Genomic DNA, 17,040 nt, shown 5'->3' on the forward strand with positions numbered 1-17,040 from the left:
TGAGACCATTGCTAGATTCGTGGATCCCTCTTGATAGCTGCAGACCATCTCCATGATGCAAATCCAACACCCACCTTTTGTAGATTGAATGTTTTTGGCAACCAAGAGGCTGAAATTACGGGTTCTGCCTTGTTTACGTGTCCTCTGTTGAAGATTTCTCTCAGAAAAATAGTTATCTATTTTCCTGTATAAATAAAGCGTTTTACAATGCAAATAGCTAGTTCAGATATCAGGATTGACGCTATTGTTTTAGCTCTCATTGTGCTGTTGTGATGAGAATACATACTCTCTTTTTTGCAATATAAAAACTCTGTTTTCTTATGACTGTGTAAAGCGTGGTTCTGAGCTAACAACGTGTTGACCAAAGGCTGTGCAGAGGGCCCCTGTCGGCTGAGGTTTTGCTTTTCGTTTTGTAAAGTTTCCTTATGCATCTTTTCTCTTATTTCCACTGTATATTTCTCATAATTTGTTCATGGTGTTAATCGTTTTATTCCTGTACATGATTTTCCAGCATTGCATACTTTTTCACTAACACTGATCAGTGTGTTTCAGGATAGGTTATGCTCGAGCTTTTTCATATAATTTTTGCATCAAGTAGTGATATGAGATTTACTTCTCTGCTGAACTTTTTAAGCTTTTCAATTTCAGTTGTTATGCTTTGATTTCAGTAAGATTTGTTTGCTGCTATTAGCTAGTTTAGATATCAAATTCTTCATGTTATTTGACGTTATCTCCAGTGCCATGGCTTAACCTGAGAAGTTAATTGGTGAGCTATTGGATTATAAGTGAAGTGATTTGATTTTGCTTTCATTAATTTGCAAGTAGGTAGTTTAGATATCAAGTTCTTCATGTTATTTGACGTTATCTCCGGTGCCATGGCTTAACCCAAGAAGTTAATTGGCGAGCTATCAGATTATAAGTGAAGTAATTTGATTTTGCTTTCATTAATATGCAAGTAGGTAATTTAGATATCAATTCTTCATGTTATTTGACATTATCTCCGGTGCCATGGCTTAACTCGAGAAGTTAATTGGCGAGCTATTGGATTATAAGTGAAGTAAATTGATCTTTCTTTCATTAGTTTGTAATTTTTGGTTTTGAGTGCAATAGCTTAGATTTTATTTTTGTAATTAGATGGGCAGCAGATTCAATGACCTCATGATTAGTACTTCACCTTTTTTTATTTATTTAAGTAGCTGCATATTTACATTCTTATTCAAGTACTGATTTGATCAATAACATGTTTTGAGATCTTTTTAAGAGCTAAGTTCTGGAAATTATCATAAGAGACATAATCCTTGTCTTAAATCTACATCCATACTTGCCCTCTAAAAGTATTCTTAAAATATGAGAATAGGATTTCCATTTGTATTAGACACCTTAGGAGACCAATAAAGACAAAACCCCAAAAACAAGATAAAAATTGAAAACAATAAAAGTAAGAAAGAGGTTGTCTTGCACATACAGTGCACCACACTTCAAAAGTTTACAACTCGGGGATTGATAATTAATGTAGCAATTTAGGACATACTAAATTGACTAAACAATTCTTTCCATGCTTGTGTGAAAAATATGTTCTCAATGGGATAAATCCCAAGCTTAATTTCCATCCAGCTAACCAACATGATAAATCAATATATGCCAAAGGATGTCTACACTCTATAGTATACACATACTTTGGATCTACCCTAATGAACTAGGTTGCTGCCCATGCTCACGTTGGTATTCACTTCCCTGAACTGGAGGTAACTGATTACCCTGATTTGCTGGTGTAGGAAGCATTTGAATAGCATATAACCCTCCCCCTTGGCTCGGTGCAAGACCAGAAAAACCCTCTTGTGTAGCATGTGAAGCAGGAAAAGCCATATAGTGCCTTAGATCATGCTGAGCAATAGATGGAGAGTGCATAGGTAGTGATTGCATGTATTGTTGATACATATCAGATGTGGCTACAGGTTGATTTAATGACAAAGCAAGTGGCTCCGCAACAGTCCCTTGTGTAGGAGATTCTACATCCATAATAGATTTTTCTTGCCCATCTTCTGCTCTCTTCACAAATTTCTTAATTGCATGAGCAATCTTTAATTTAGGCTTTTGTGTTTCACTCGATTTCATAGCACTTGCTTCTGAGGCCAGTTTCTTCCTGGTGAGATAAGCATGTACAAAATGAGAAAAGATAGGTTTATAGGAGAACAATAACCCACGCAAAGGCTTCCCTTCAATATGTGATTCAATAGTGTATCCATAATGAAACACATCAGTTATTTTTGCTTCAAATATCTTCTCTTCAATGGGCTTGAAAGTGTACATAGAAGGTTTGTCTTGACCAGCAAGAATGTTAGTTGGTGGGGTTGTGGACAAGATGTTTCTAGGCTTCACATCAAGCTTAGGTGTATCTCTCTCCTTCTTAGGATCATTTGAAGAGACATGGTGCTCTTGACGCTTTCTTTTCAACTCCTTCCTTAAATAAAATTTCTCTGGATTTTGCTCATCTTGTCCATTTTCCATTTTCATTTTTGTATCCAAATAATACATGTCATCTAGGCCCTCCCATGTTTTCATTGCACCCTCCTATGAATATGAGAATGCCTCTCTTGAAATCCAAACAATCTCCAACAATAGAGAATCTAGCAGATGGTCCTTGACCTGTGGTTGCTACCTTGGTCCACACTCCAGTCTCTATGTTTAGGATGTAAAGATCGTCAAATAAATTACGATCATCAGTAAATCCACCAAACACAAACAAATGCTTTCCAAGGGATACTGTTGCATGGCCTGCCCGAGGTGCTAATATCTGGCTAGTTGTGTTGAGCTCTTTCCACACAAGTGTATCTACATCAAGGACATAGACATCAGACAAATAAGAGTTTGATGCATCCTCCCCACCCAAGACTATAATTTTGTTCTTCCATGACGAGCAAGTGTGGCTATCTCTTCGAGATGGTGGTGTACCATTGTCCAAATTAAGTTAACTGCATCTAGTATGTAAAGGTCATTGTAATATATCTCTTCAGATTCATCTTGAGCTTTTCCACAACCTCCAAATATAAATAGATGATGATCAATGAGTGTAGCACTGTGCCCCTCATGAGATGTTGGTGATGGTGGTGTACCATTGTCCAAATTAAGTTAACTGCAGCTACTATGTAAAGGTTGTTGTAATATATCTCTTCAGATTCATATTGAGATTTTCCACAACCTCCAAATATAAATAGATGATGATCAATGAGTGTAGCACTGTGCCCCTCGTGAGATGTTGGTCCTTCACCAATTACGTTAGGTTTCACCCATGTATTTCTAGTAGTGTCCAGAATATGCAAATCTCGTAGAGGGTTTTTCCCACCTATGCCACCAAATACAAAAAAAAATTGTTCCCACAATGGTACAATTGTGGTTGTCCCTAAGAGAGGGTGGGGTTCCTTTCACCATAGGCTTACTCCATGTCTTCTTGCCCGAATCAAAGACATGAACATTGTTTGTTTGGAAATTTTCCTTGCCATAGCCACCAAAAACATAGAGAAAGCGGCCATTCTTGACTGAGTTGCAAGTGTGGCCCCATCTCTTTCCCGGACCCATTATACCACCTTTCCTTCCAGGAGTTTTTTTACCCTTTGGAGTCTCTTTCATCTTCATCTTCATCTTCAACTTCACTCTTTCCCACTTCATCTTCAAGCCGAGAAAAATCACAACAACCTGCTATATGTAAGGCAAAAAAATAACCCAAAGTCTTCTCCAGTTGCAGCTCCTCTGCACACCTTGATCAAACTTGAATATGTACACACTTGGTTTTCAAATGAGTACGTCTATGTGCTATTGGTTGAAAGCCCAAACGAATGAATCGAGGGAAGGGAGACATGATGTTTGAATTATTATGTATATAAATGAAGAGGAATATTCTTCAGCTATGCCTATGGCAACGGGGTTGATCAGCTCCTCGAAAAAAAACATCTGAAACTCCTCTTCCGCCTCTGCTCTCTAAGGACACGGTCTTGCTATTATTCTCGCAAATGGCCTCATTACAAAGTTTATTGGGCCTGATTAAACACAATTTATTTCTTCGAATAGTAGAATAATAAAGACAATTACAAAATGTTGAACAGAAAAGGTCGAAATGCACCATTCTTTGATCCATTTCACACCCTTAGATTTTGTGGACTCTGGTTTGTTTTGGCCGGCCTACTCCTCTTGTTCCTGGGGATTGGGATAGGGATGCTACCAGTGCCTCCATTGCCATGTTGTTCTCAAACGGAATTCCGATATTCGAGCTCATCATCTCTTGTCCTCTTCGCTCCACCTCCCCTTGGCCTCCAAAACCGTGACAATATCTCACTTGCTTGATGTTAATCTGACAATGTAATTGCAATATGCATGCATATACGATAAATAATAAACCTCTGATAGTACATTTAAGGAAGAAGAAGACGCCATTCTGAAAGAGTAAGGAACTAAACATACTTCAAGAACATAAATGAATATTTGATCAGGACTGTTCGGAACAGGAAGAAGAGCGGAATAATTTGCCACAATTTTGAACAATTGAAGAGTATTTACCTCCCTTTGGTCGGATAACATTGAATGCATAATCGCATATATCAGAGAGATGGTCTGGTGTCGCTCCGCAACACACAATTTCCATAGCCAGAAAGACAAGACAAGTTTTGTAATTTATCTGAGTTCAGAGTCATATCCATCCACCGGGGCCTATAATTTCCTATTTTTTTTGCCAAATCAATGTTGATTTACAACGCTCTCCCTTGAAGCAAGATATCGCGATGCCAACCAATTGATCTGGTTTGTCAAATTGAAAACCTTGTAATGTAATGCAATTTTGGCTAAAGCAACCCCTCCCCTTTGTACCCGGGTCCTTGTTTCTCTGGGTTCTGATCTGAAAGGTATTAGGATGGAAAATTTAAGTCAGTTGTTTTCTCAACAAACTATAGATTCTAATCAGAAATGAGATTCAAGTCATGGAGCCAAATAAATTAGAGGAAACAATATGAGTTAAGACTAGTGAAGAGGCCAACATGATTTCCATAAGAGATGGATGGATAAAAAGAGATATAGGCAATAAAAAAAGAATAAAGAGTATAAGCATTTGTTCTTCAAGGGTACAATAATACTTCTCAAACTTGCCATTTCAAAATCAAACTTATGATACAATGCAACCTCCAACTAAGGGAAAGCTGGTGAATGTGTTTTCCGTGTGGAAGTGCATTGTGTAGTCCTAATGTTAAGTTGTAATAGCACCCATTACCCTAAATATTCCATGCATTCCATGTTCCCAACATACGACGAGAGCAGTATGCCAGACCACGAGAGAAGGTCCCCATCACCGGATACCCGAAAGAAAGAGAAGGCCTTTTACCCACCACCACCACCAGAAGAGATTAAGCCAAGTTCTTACCATATGAGCTGCTTGAGTTCCCAAGTTTCCACCAGACGTGAGAGAGTTAGTTCAACAAAGTTTTTTGGCCATGCAAATGAAATTTTATTATGTTGTTGGTGAGATGGAGGGAGTAGGGGGAGGTGATACTTAGCAAGCACCCATTCCCCAAACTCACCCATTCCAAGTTTCCAACAGATGAAAATGTCCCCCATCATTCCCAACTGATTAGAGAGGGAAGTACTTACCAACATACAAGTGAGGTTACCACCAACGAGCCAACAAACTAGCCCCTGTGCCCAGATTCTCCCAGCAAGCATCAATCAATAGCAATAGTGAAGAATTTGTAATGGATTCCAACCTTTTTATTAATAATTAATTTAAACCATAACCGTTTCCTTTCCCCAAAAAAGTAAAATTACTCTTGATTTAATGTATGTTTAGTCTCTTTTGGTTTTATTATATGTCTAATATGTTATACTGGGTTTACTAGCTTCAGTTTCATAGTCTACATTTATATTTAGGTTCTATTTTTATACAAGATCCTATTAGGATACATTTTTTCGTAGGATTTTCTTAAAAGGTTCACTAAAATCTCAATTTAAATCCGATTGCCTAGGGCTCTAACTTTCCAGTTATAATTTTAAATGGACATATTTGTTAATAGAATTTATAAGTAGCTTTTTACATGGATCGATTCCAATAACAGATTTGAATGGATCGATTTTGATGATAGATTTTATACTCTTTCGAAATATACGTGAATACCAGCCAAAATAAAAGATGGGATAGGGATAAAATAATACGAAGTCAAATATGTTAAAAACAAACCCTAACAAAACCAAAAAAACCTAGAATATACAGAGGGGTTATAGTCTAAGTTAAAAGATCGCAAAATGATATACATTTAAGATCGCAAAATGATATACAGTTTATGTATCGTCACCTTTCTTTCTCTAAGGTGAGTCTAGAATGCAATTTTGAGTATCCTTACCTTTTCTTTCATAAGGAGAAATCTACCACCTAGAAGGAAATTTTGGAAATATTGAGAGCATAACATAAAAATAAATTAAGTATAAATGGTTGGAATTTATCATTATATTTCTTCTAATTAAATTATGACATAATTCTTGTTATTTTTCAAAAATCAATAAAAATATTAAACAAAAATTTGGCATAATGTAAGTGATTTCTCTTTATCTTCTAACTTTGAATAACATTTTGTTTACTAATTTTTATCTTCAATGATTTTTTTATATGTCACGATTCTTCTTAAATTTATGCCTTGCAACATTTCCTTCGCAACATGTGGTGAAATTGCTAGTTATTCTCAAACATACAAACCTGAATTAAAAACTTAACCTTGATATATCCATAATTATTATTGCATTTAACATTTCCAAACCATCAATATCTGAAACTTCTTGCTATACAATCTAATGAATGTTCTTGACCTTTTCCTATATTTGTTCGTATAGTTTTGTCAACAATGCACAAAGAGGATTAAGTTTACTCCCCAAACAAGTGTTATCCTTCACCTTCATAAATATTATGATGATAGAGTACATAAAAATGAATACATTTTGATAATATAGACTATTACTCGTGAAACAAGTGTTATCCTTCACCTTCATAAATATTATGATGATAGAGTACATAAAATGCATTTTGATAATATAGACTATTGTTGCGCAGAGATTCGCATTCTACAATCCAGTTTGATGTGTAAATCTGTCCGTCCATCATCAAGTTGAAAGTTTGCTATGTCCACCAAAATAAAAATTAAAAAAAAAATCTAAAAATAAAAATAATTAATTTAAATGTTTTATATAGTTATTCAAATTCCACTTATATGATAAAGTAACTATTAAACGCAAAAGATAGCTATTAACTATTATCTTTTTTGGGAGTTTAAAATTTAAGAAAATATTTATACCTAGAGAGATTTGATCCCTCTCAGTGCATAATAGATCCAGAGTTAGATGAATCTAAGCTAGTGATATTTATTCCCTTATCATAAATATTTAGAACCAGCTTTTAAAAAAATAAAACCAGCTTTGAAAAATAATTACGTGTTCAGAACCAAAATATTCAATATGTTGGATTTTACATTATTACTGGTTAAAAAGTTTAAAGCGAATGGTGTAAAATGCACCATATAACATATTAAATGTTCTTATAAAATGTTGATCATTTGCAAGCATGGAATTCGACAAAACAATTTACTTGTTAAATACAATTAAATGATTAAAAATCATGAAGATAATTAATGTCTTTCATTAAAACCTTGAAAATGAACCATACAATTGGTTAAACTGTAAAATTTAAAATGAACAATGCAATTGGTTAAGCTGCAAGTTTTTTTTATCGTTGTTTTCAGATTTATGTAAAGAAGAGTTTAAATATTCTACCTTTTTGTTTTGTTTTTTCTACGCATATTTTCAAATAAGTTTTGTACAGTGAAAATTTGTTAGAATGATAGATTTGTGTAGCATAGTTTAAACTTTTTATCTTCTACATATTTTTCTATGAATTTTGTTTTAAATTAAATAAAAAATTGTTAAATCTATATAAATAATTTTTGTCTATTTATATATTTAAAAATCAATTTTAAATAATAAAAATGAATAATCTCATCGAGAATTATATTACCTATTTATAATAAAAGAACTGGACTTTGTACCAATTAAATACCTCCAAGCATTAAGGATTCTCAAAGTCTTTATAGATTGAAAATTGCATTTCAAATAATAAAAATGAATAATCTCATCGAGAATTATATTACCTATTTATAATAAAAGAACTGGACTTTGTACCAATTAAATACCTCCAAGCATTAAGGATTCTCACAGTCTTTATAGATTGAAAATTGCATTTCAAATAATAAAAAAATAACCGACCGCATTTCATGGTTACTCTTTACACTCCACCCTTTGCGTAACACTACTCTATTAACTATAAAGAAAAAGCAAAAAGCAACGGGCGAATACCGAACGACATATACGGAACGTGAAAAGCAACGAGCGAATGGCATTGTTTGGTTCAAAGAAACCTCTGCCCTTCCATCCCTTAACAAATCTGATATTCAAAACGCCATGGCAACGCCGACGAATATCCGCATAATTGAAAGCCACCCCATGTGCCAAACGTGGTCGGTCACCACTGTGACTAGTCGGTGCTGACTGTGTAGCCGCGTTGAAAACGTGCGTAACGCAAGTCCATTATATTCCACCTCCCAGTCTACGCGTCAAAATCATATCTAAGGACATCCTCGTACCGTTAAAAACCAGTATCTGTAAAACAGATATAACATATTTTTGTCGTCTCACTTTGAAAAGAGCAAGGGAGAATTATTAAGTACCATGGGTGTGCAGCCTCGGCCTCTTGCAATTGTGGTTCCATTTCCTGTTCAGGGCCACATTAATCCCATGATGCTGCTTGCCCATAATCTTGCTTCCCATGGTTTCATCGTTACTTTCATCAACTCTCAATACAACCATCATCGTATTCATGGCCCTGCCAAATCCATTGAAACGTCTTTCACTTCCACTGTTGAAGAAGAGGAAGAGGAAACAGCAGCAGGTGGCAAGATTCGTGTGAGAGTTATCCCCGATGGCCTTGCAGAGGATGATGCAAGAACCAACTTTGCAAGATTGGCTTCTATCACAGAGAAAACAATGGGGCCGTTGCTTCATAAAGTGATTGATGAGATTAACAAGAGGGAAGAACATAAGGTCACCTGCTTGATAGCAGATTTCTTTGCATCATGGGCATTGGATGTCGCCCAGCAGTGCGAGATCAATGCAAGAGCTGCTTTCTGGCCTGGCCTTATTGCTACCTACGCCATTATTCATCAGTTGCCATCACTGGTAGCAGGGGAAATCATTCCTTCAACTGGTATGTTTCTGACATTAAAGAATCACAATTAATTTCTTAAAATCTCATAGAGTTTAAACCACATTCATCTAATTATCAATGTACAACTGATGACATAATAATAATGTTGTGATTGGTTAAATATGTTGCAGGTATTCCAAAGGAACATAGGATGATGAGATATATTTCGTCCATGCCGGCCCTCTGTTCTGCGCACCTTCCATGGCTGATTGGGAGTGAAGAAGATCAGCGGTCTCGCTTCCAGTTCTGGCTTCGAAGCGTGGGCCGATTTAGGCAAGTTGAATCGATTCTCTGCAATTCTTTCAATGAACTGGAAGGTCCGATCATTAGCACATTCCCGACAGAAGCAGGGATTTGTCCAGTGGGTCCTTTGATCCCTGCACCTTCACCTAATGGATCAGATCATGCAGTCAAGAGGGAAAAATCGAAGCCCGTGAGCTTGTGGGCAGAAAAGCACGAATGCTTAGAGTGGTTAGATCAGCAATCTCTGGAATCTGTGATATATGTATCATTCGGCAGCACCGTCCGTTTCAGCGAAAGGCAGGTGGAGGAGCTTGCTCTCGCCCTCGAGGCGACTCAGAGGCCGTTTCTGTGGGTTGTTCGTCCGGATCTCATCGTCAATCGAAGCAACAGGGAGCTTCCCGGGGAATATTTTGAGCGAATCGGGAGGCTGGGCTGCATAATATCATGGGCGCCGCAGCTGGCCGTTCTGTCGCATCCGTCTGTAGGCTGTTTCATGAGCCATTGTGGTTGGAATTCGACTGTGGAGAGTGTAACAAGCGGTGTGCCCATGCTCTGCTGGCCTCATGCAGCGGATCAATTCCTCAACTCTTGTTATGTGATCGACGTATGGAAGGTTGGGTTGGCTCTCGTCAAGTCCAGTGGTTCGGATAAAGGGAATTTCGTAGAGAGGTCGGAGATCGAGTTGAGTGTGAGGGGAATGATGAGCGGAGGCGAGGGTGTTGAGATCAGAAAGAGAATAAAAAATTTGAAGGAAAGTGCAAGGGCTGCTCTCAAGAAAGGAGGATCCTCTGCCAGCAACTTCCATGAATTCCTCAGTGCCATGAGAAGGGGAACTCATGAATAATTCCATTAAATACTATCACACAGGAATTTTATTTCCATTTATTCCATGCTTTCTGCTTCAGTCTAAGTAATTTAAGTATAAAACCTAATATATTTTTCGATGAGCCTACATACTATATCGGCGTTCTAGTCAAAATGAGAGTTCAATATGGATTGATGGTCGTCATTAGTGATTAAGGAAAGGAGTGAGCGTAATTTAAAAGTGCTTAAGGATATAGAAATAAATTCATTAGCTGAAATTATGTTTTCATAAAATTGTAAATTGATAAAATTGTAGATTGCTAATTTGGTGAGTAATAATTATTAGTAAGTTTGTATATTTACATTTTTATTTCTAAAAAGATATAAATAATGGTGTGTAGTGGTAGGTATATTTATTTACATCTCATTCCTATCTATTTTTTATGCTATTATTTTCATTCACAAAGGGTAAATATGTTATTTATGTGATTACGAGTTATTTTCAAAGATTTTAATTTTGGCTGGTTTTCATGTGAAGGTTAATGAAAAATCACTCCACAAATAAATAAAATTCATGGCACAGATATTGTGTCTGCATCCAAAAATTTTGACAAAAAAATCTAATGTAGTTATCCTACAATAAGTCTTTCAAATTATGGTCCAATTAAATATTTGAAAAATATTTTTTTACAATAATATTGAAAAGTATTTTTTTTCTTTTCAAAGTTAAATATTATAAATTGCATTGGTCAATGCTAAAGTAATAATAGTCAACAATTGATAAAATTATGCCTTGCATGGGCTAATAAAAACACTCTTATAATGAAAAAAAACTTAATTTAAAATTACTTTGTTTGGTCACTCATTTACCTTCTTAAGCTCCAATAGTTAGTTTTTCATTTATTTTTCTTCAATTTCACGAACATGTTTAACCTCTTAATGTAACTCCATCTATTGACCAATTCTTATAAATTTAAATTATAAATCATAATTTATATTACTTAGATATAATAATATCCCAATAAATTATCAAATTTTTCTCATATAAAAAAATTCATAACTTTATTTATAAAAAGTAAAATTACATGTCTTACCTTTTTTTAGCTTTAAAGCTTTAAACATAAAGTCCACCTCTCTCCTTATTAACTAATAGTATTATTAGTCCCTGCCCGGACTATAGCGTTCGATCGAACGTTTGACCACCTATTAATCCATCCGTTGACCGTTTTTTTTTTATGTTTTCTTGTGTTTTAACCAAAGTTTAATCGTAGCAATTTTGTTCACTTAAATTTTATCCAAAGTTTTAACTCTGAAAGCGCATTGTACCTCTTATTGCAGGCTTCACGTGGCCCGATGCAAGAAAATTGTGGCAATACTATTTTAACCAAAGTTCTGTCATTTTATATACCATGTCATTTTATATACCATTTCCAATTTGTATTTTATCCAAAGTCTAGAAAATTATGGTGACAAACATGAAACTTAGGTGCATGCAAAGTTTATTATATAGCTGCCACCTCTCACGCAGCTGGCTACCACTGTCTGCCACCGTCTGCCACCTCTCAAGTAGCTCGCTACCACATTAAGGTACCTTCCTAATTTCTGAAGGAAAGGTGATTCTGTAAGCCAAATTGATCGACACAATTTCCATTGCTTATCTCTAGTTTCCACCGTCTTCAATCAAAACTTCATGCTCGAAATGAGTTTCCTTCCTTCCCACTTTCCCTCATCTCCATTTCCAGGATCTGCTCGAGAAATTAAGTAAACGACCGCAATATTTAACTGTAACTTGGAAGAATTCCCGCTTCTGCGACTATCTTGGTCCCAGCCACTTTCCGGGTTGTTTCGATCTGTTCCGTGAGCGCACTTGGCTTTAGGAAGCTTCATATGTGCCGGCTTTAGGTAAATTTGGTTTAATAAATCAACTCTTCGGCTTCAGATTGAGGAAACTTAGTTTTACACGCAAAAAACTCGCTATATTATCTTGTTATTTTAGTTGTAGAGGAAAGTTCCAGTTTACATCGCAAGGAAAGGAACCGTTGATATTTAAAGGAATTGCGAAAAATTTACTGTGTTAGAGCGAGGAGTCATTCTTTTGTGAGCTTTTAAACTTTTCCGAACTGGTCTTATTCAAAATAGTGCTGATCGGACTTTCTTGTTTTCTGTTTTTAAAGTCTGAATGAAATTATATACATATGATAAAATTGTAAAGTTTGCGAAAAAAAATGTTGTTTGTGGGTCTTCCATGCCCTCCATGCCGTCAAATTTGAAGTTCATTGTAAGTTTCCTGAATTTTTCAAGATGGTAAACGTTTTCGGCGAGGGATTATTTTATGTTGTTTCCGAGCTCTTGCTGTCTTAGCCCTTTGTGAAGTGTATATCTGATGTAAATTGCATTATAGCGTGGATTCTCGATTTTGAAAGAGACTTTCTAAGGCATTGAACCAGGAATCATAACAGGAGCTTCACTGCAACTCTGCTTACTTTGTATATCAGTGGAAGGGTTTGGACGGAGAAAGTTCTCTTCCGCTGCCTTCAGAGCGTAATATTCTAGAAGGTAGGCTCTCAGAAGTTGCCTCGGTGGAATTTTCAATCTTGAGCAGGGTTCTGTGCTTCTGTTTTGAGCGGATTTGCCTTCTGTGTATTTTTAAATATCGGAAATCCAAGGATTTGTTACAAAACATCATCCTGAACACACGAGGCCTCTTGCATCGAGTGTTAATGGGATTTGCAAGTTATCTGTAAATGTGCTGAGTTGTACTTACAACCTGGTATATATCACCGCATTTTGTTTTCCTAATTTTGTTTCTTTTTCATTGGTATGAGATCGGCGAGAAATGGTGGGATTTTCTGTTATCAATTTGTTTTTAGTAGCAAGGCCGGGTTTTGCAGCAAACTTTTGTCCTTTACTTCCGAAGCTTGATCCACTTCTTATTATATATATATATGTTTAAAAGCTACAATGTTTAGCTTGGCAAGTCTTAAAGATATTTTTTCTTCACAAGATCAAAAAGTTTCAAATAAGTTGTATTTAATTTGGTTAATGAACATGTCTAAAAACTGTTTCTCCAGGAACCGTTTTCTTTATGTTGCAATTTTAATGTCAATATTCTAATTTATTATGTTGGTAATCCTTTTATAATGTTGCCATTTTTCAGATCCAATTTCCTGGGATTCTGTTTATGTTTTCTGAGGCAAGTTTATCTTCAATTCATTAGAGTTTGTGGAGAATATTATGTGCCATACCTGCGAAACCTTGCAAAAACTCAAAATCTAGGCAATGGGAGGCAGACATTCAAAAAGTATTCGCCCGAGGCGTTACAGTTCTTCTTCGTATGGCCCTTCACCAGCATGGGATTCTTCATCCTATGGTCCTTCACCAGCAGTTCCATCGGAAACTTATGCACAACCAGCACAACCAGCGACTAAACAGAAGTTGCAAAGGAGATACTCCCGAATCGCTGACAATTACAATTCACTTGATGAGGTATTCTTACTCTCCTCGGTTTTTGCATACCATATATGTTGTTAAAAATTAAGTGTTTACTACTTTGCACTTTGGTTTTTGGATGCCATACATGTTAAAAATTAAGGGTTTACTATGCATTTTCAGGATGGGTTGTTGTCATTTCTTTGTGATGGATTTGAAGTCATATGGTTTTTTCTTATTATTAATCAGATATGTGCCTTAGATTATATAACTTATTCATTTCACCGGTTTTCATATTTCTTAAAGCTTAGTAAACATTTAAATCCAGTGGAATACTTAATTTGAATTGAAAAATAATGCTCATTGTTGAGATCATATTCAGTAGTATTAATTCAAGACAATTAAGTAATTTATTTAGGTCAACAAACAACGCAACAATTTTGGTCAAAGGTTTAGTCAGATTGTAATGCTCTAAAGAACTGGCTTTGCATGGGTTTCGATGTACCTGATTATGATATTTGAGTAATTAGCTTGTATTATCGCATGTATTTCAGTGTGAATTGGCTTGATAAGTTATGGTTATAAGCGCTATGGGGAGAATTCTCTGATTTGTTTCTATTTTTATCTTTTTTGTAGGTGACTGCAGCTCTTGCACAAGCTGGCCTCGAATCTTCCAATTTGATTGTAGGGATTGACTTCACTAAGAGCAATGAGTGGACAGGTAAGTTCTATTATCCATGATCCTGAAGTTTTTAATGTCATAATTTTCATGCAAGTTAAAATTTTAAAATAGCAAATCTGCCTCTATCTAAATGTGGCCCGCTATGTTTATTTGCTCAAGAACTGTTAGTGTGTTTCTGTAGGCAGCTCATATATATTGAATACAACTTCAATCAGTTTTTTAGTTTAAGTTGATAATTCTGCAGGCTTTTTACTTTTCAATCCAAATCAAATTAAAGTCACCACTTCAACATTTTGTTATGGATTTTAGGTGCAAGGTCTTTTAATCGCCGAAGCTTACACCACATTGGAGACACTCCAAACCCTTATGAACAAGCGATTTCGATAATTGGGAGGACCTTATCTGTATTTGACGAAGACAACTTGATCCCTTGTTTTGGTTTTGGGGATGGCAAGTTTTGATCTCTATTTCGATTGAAAATCTTGTTTGAATTTGGCTCAATTTATTTTTCTTATGTTGGTTAACATGAATTCATAACATATGCAGCAATATGGTTATTGCTAATAACGTGTTGTTTCTTTCACAGCTTTGACACATGATCAAAGTGTGCTTAGTTTCTATCCAGATGATAGGTTATGCAATGGATTTGAAGAAGCGTTGAGACGCTACATGGAGATAGTCCCACATCTTCGACTGGCTGGTTGGTTAATGAAACTTTGACATTCCACCTGAAGATATGAAGATTAATTACCTTTAGCATTATAAGCCTTAAGCTAGGAAAGAGTGTCTGACTGGTTTACTTGATATGTGTATATGTTGCGTATGTCCTGTGTTTTCTTATACATTTCTTGTATGTTCTTTTCTTATTTAGGGCCAACATCTTTTGCCCCAATTATTGAAGCAGCAATCCGTATTGTGGAACAGAGTGGTGGGCAGTACCATGTTCTCTTGATAATTGCAGATGGACAGGTTGCAAATCTTCTCTATATGGATTGGTTATTAAAATGAATTGTTAGTTTTGATGAAGGGACTGCCTTGTCTGTTGTCTGTTTAGTCAAAATTTTTAGCATTTCTTGATTTATTTATACCACATACCTTGAGAGCAATGGGTGTTATTATTGTTTTACAGGCATTGTTGTTGCATCTGTACAGTGAGCAAAGTTTTGATCCTTATTTTGAATCTTAATGAGAGTCTTCAAGTCCTCTTAGGCACAATTTTTTTTTATGGTCATTAGTATTGTTTTGGTTCTAAACATAAACTTTTGTGAATTGTCATTATGGCCTTTGTTGTTGTGTAAAGTTTTACATTTTCATCGTTGGTTGGATCTATACAAACTAGCAATCTTCAATTCCTCTTCGGTACAAGATTTCTGCACTATTTATAATATATATATTGAGCATGGTTGTTCATGTTGTTTGTGCATTAAGTGTGGTTTTCCTTAATCATGAATCATGATCAAAACCTTCCTTGATGCTGCACAGTTTGTTGTTTTTTTTATCATGACAAAAAGTAGAATCTTCAAATCCAGCGGACCTGCGGATGGTTACACTTTTTAAAAAAACATTTGGTTCCATCTCTATTTTGTGGGTTGAATATTTAAATCATATGAGAGAAAGCGAGTAAGCATAAATCATATAATGTTTAAACCATAAGTTTGGCAATGCGCCTGATGAACATAATATTTATTGTATAATAATAATGTCACGACAAGCTTAAGCCTTAAAGTACGATTTTTCTTCTGCTTATACAATCGACAAATGACACCAACGACAAACAGTTAAGAAAGGTGAAACAACGGCTTGCTTGTTCTGAAACTGCTGGTTCTAGGCTTCTTTTCTAGATGTCTTGATTATTCTATGTCTTGCTTATTCTAAGAGTTTGCATTGTGGTTGTGGCAGACCCCGGCAGGGACTACCGCCACGGCAGTGGCTCTCTTGTTAAATAAATAAAACTATCACAAGAAACTCAACAATCAATATATATATATATACACACTATAACTTAAATCTTAAAGATTTCAATCTTCCCCATCAAAATCACAAAATGATGTTTGAATATTCTATAATAAAAAAAATTATGTAGTGAAAGTTGTTCCTTCAAACATCCACAAAACTATTAGTATTATAACTTTTAAAAATATTATAAAAGAGGACCCATTCAAAGGTTGTGGATTATCCCTCCATCACTTCTTCAATGATTTATTCATTTTCCATATTCTAGGTTTTATAGTACTCCCTCTTTTTAAAGTCTATCAATTTTTGTGTTTTGTTCCATGTAGACATGAAAAAAGGAGAGAGGTATGAAAATAATTTTCAATTTATGAATATCTTCTTAAAGTGGACTTTGACAAGAAATTATCAACCACATGCATATAACATCCTATTTATTATCATTAGAGAATCTCTAAAAGCTTATAATCTTAGCACTCCATATTTCGCTGCTAGCATAACATTTAATTTAAGAGCTATAAATTTAGTATCGTTGATTGTTGTTCTCCTAAAAACTACCTTATACATTAAGAAATGTTTGTCTTTCAAATATAGAACACATTATTCCCAAGATATTTGTTATTTATTTTGAGAGGCATGACCAACAAAGTAT

At 35.3% G+C, this 17,040-nt stretch overlaps 2 protein-coding genes and 1 pseudogene across 2 annotated transcripts; 2 read left to right on the plus strand and 1 right to left on the minus strand.

Annotated features, from left to right (window-relative positions):
* Positions 1-1,623: 1,623 nt before the first annotated feature.
* On the minus strand, positions 1,624-3,666 carry LOC149263310 (uncharacterized; annotated as a pseudogene).
* Positions 3,667-8,745: 5,079 nt separating this feature from the next.
* LOC149263311 (UDP-glycosyltransferase 83A1-like) lies at positions 8,746-10,367 on the plus strand. The gene is made up of 2 exons (XM_089387458.1): positions 8,746-9,280; positions 9,412-10,367. The coding sequence occupies exons 1-2, from the start codon at positions 8,746-8,748 to the stop codon at positions 10,365-10,367; spliced, it is 1,491 nt and encodes a 496-aa protein (XP_089243584.1).
* A 2,418-nt stretch (positions 10,368-12,785) lies between these two features.
* LOC149263312 (E3 ubiquitin-protein ligase RGLG5-like) lies at positions 12,786-15,461 on the plus strand. The gene is made up of 6 exons (XM_089387592.1): positions 12,786-12,883; positions 13,485-13,813; positions 14,393-14,477; positions 14,748-14,888; positions 15,025-15,138; positions 15,310-15,461. Exons 2-6 carry the CDS (start codon positions 13,607-13,609, stop codon positions 15,444-15,446), a joined length of 684 nt encoding a protein of 227 aa, XP_089243718.1. The 5' UTR covers positions 12,786-12,883; positions 13,485-13,606; the 3' UTR covers positions 15,447-15,461.
* Positions 15,462-17,040: the final 1,579 nt, after the last annotated feature.

Source organism: Pinus tabuliformis, chromosome 6 (genome assembly GCF_031772625.1).
Source record: "Pinus tabuliformis cultivar Carrire ecotype Pingquan chromosome 6, CPIR1, whole genome shotgun sequence".
Lineage (NCBI taxonomy): Eukaryota > Viridiplantae > Streptophyta > Pinopsida > Pinales > Pinaceae > Pinus > Pinus tabuliformis.

What these genes read in the sequence shown, in the direction of transcription:
- LOC149263311 (XM_089387458.1), top strand. Translation starts at nt 8,746, where the DNA reads ATGGGTGTGCAGCCTCGGCCTCTTGCAATTGTGGTTCCATTTCCTGTT. An exon ending in GGAAATCATTCCTTCAACTG is followed by an intron (nt 9,281 to 9,411) that starts GTATGTTTCTGA and finishes AATATGTTGCAG; the next exon opens with GTATTCCAAAGGAACATAGG.
- LOC149263312 (XM_089387592.1), top strand. Translation starts at nt 13,607, where the DNA reads ATGGGAGGCAGACATTCAAAAAGTATTCGCCCGAGGCGTTACAGTTCT. An exon ending in TTGTTTTGGTTTTGGGGATG is followed by an intron (nt 14,889 to 15,024) that starts GCAAGTTTTGAT and finishes TTTCTTTCACAG; the next exon opens with CTTTGACACATGATCAAAGT. An exon ending in CCCACATCTTCGACTGGCTG is followed by an intron (nt 15,139 to 15,309) that starts GTTGGTTAATGA and finishes TTTCTTATTTAG; the next exon opens with GGCCAACATCTTTTGCCCCA.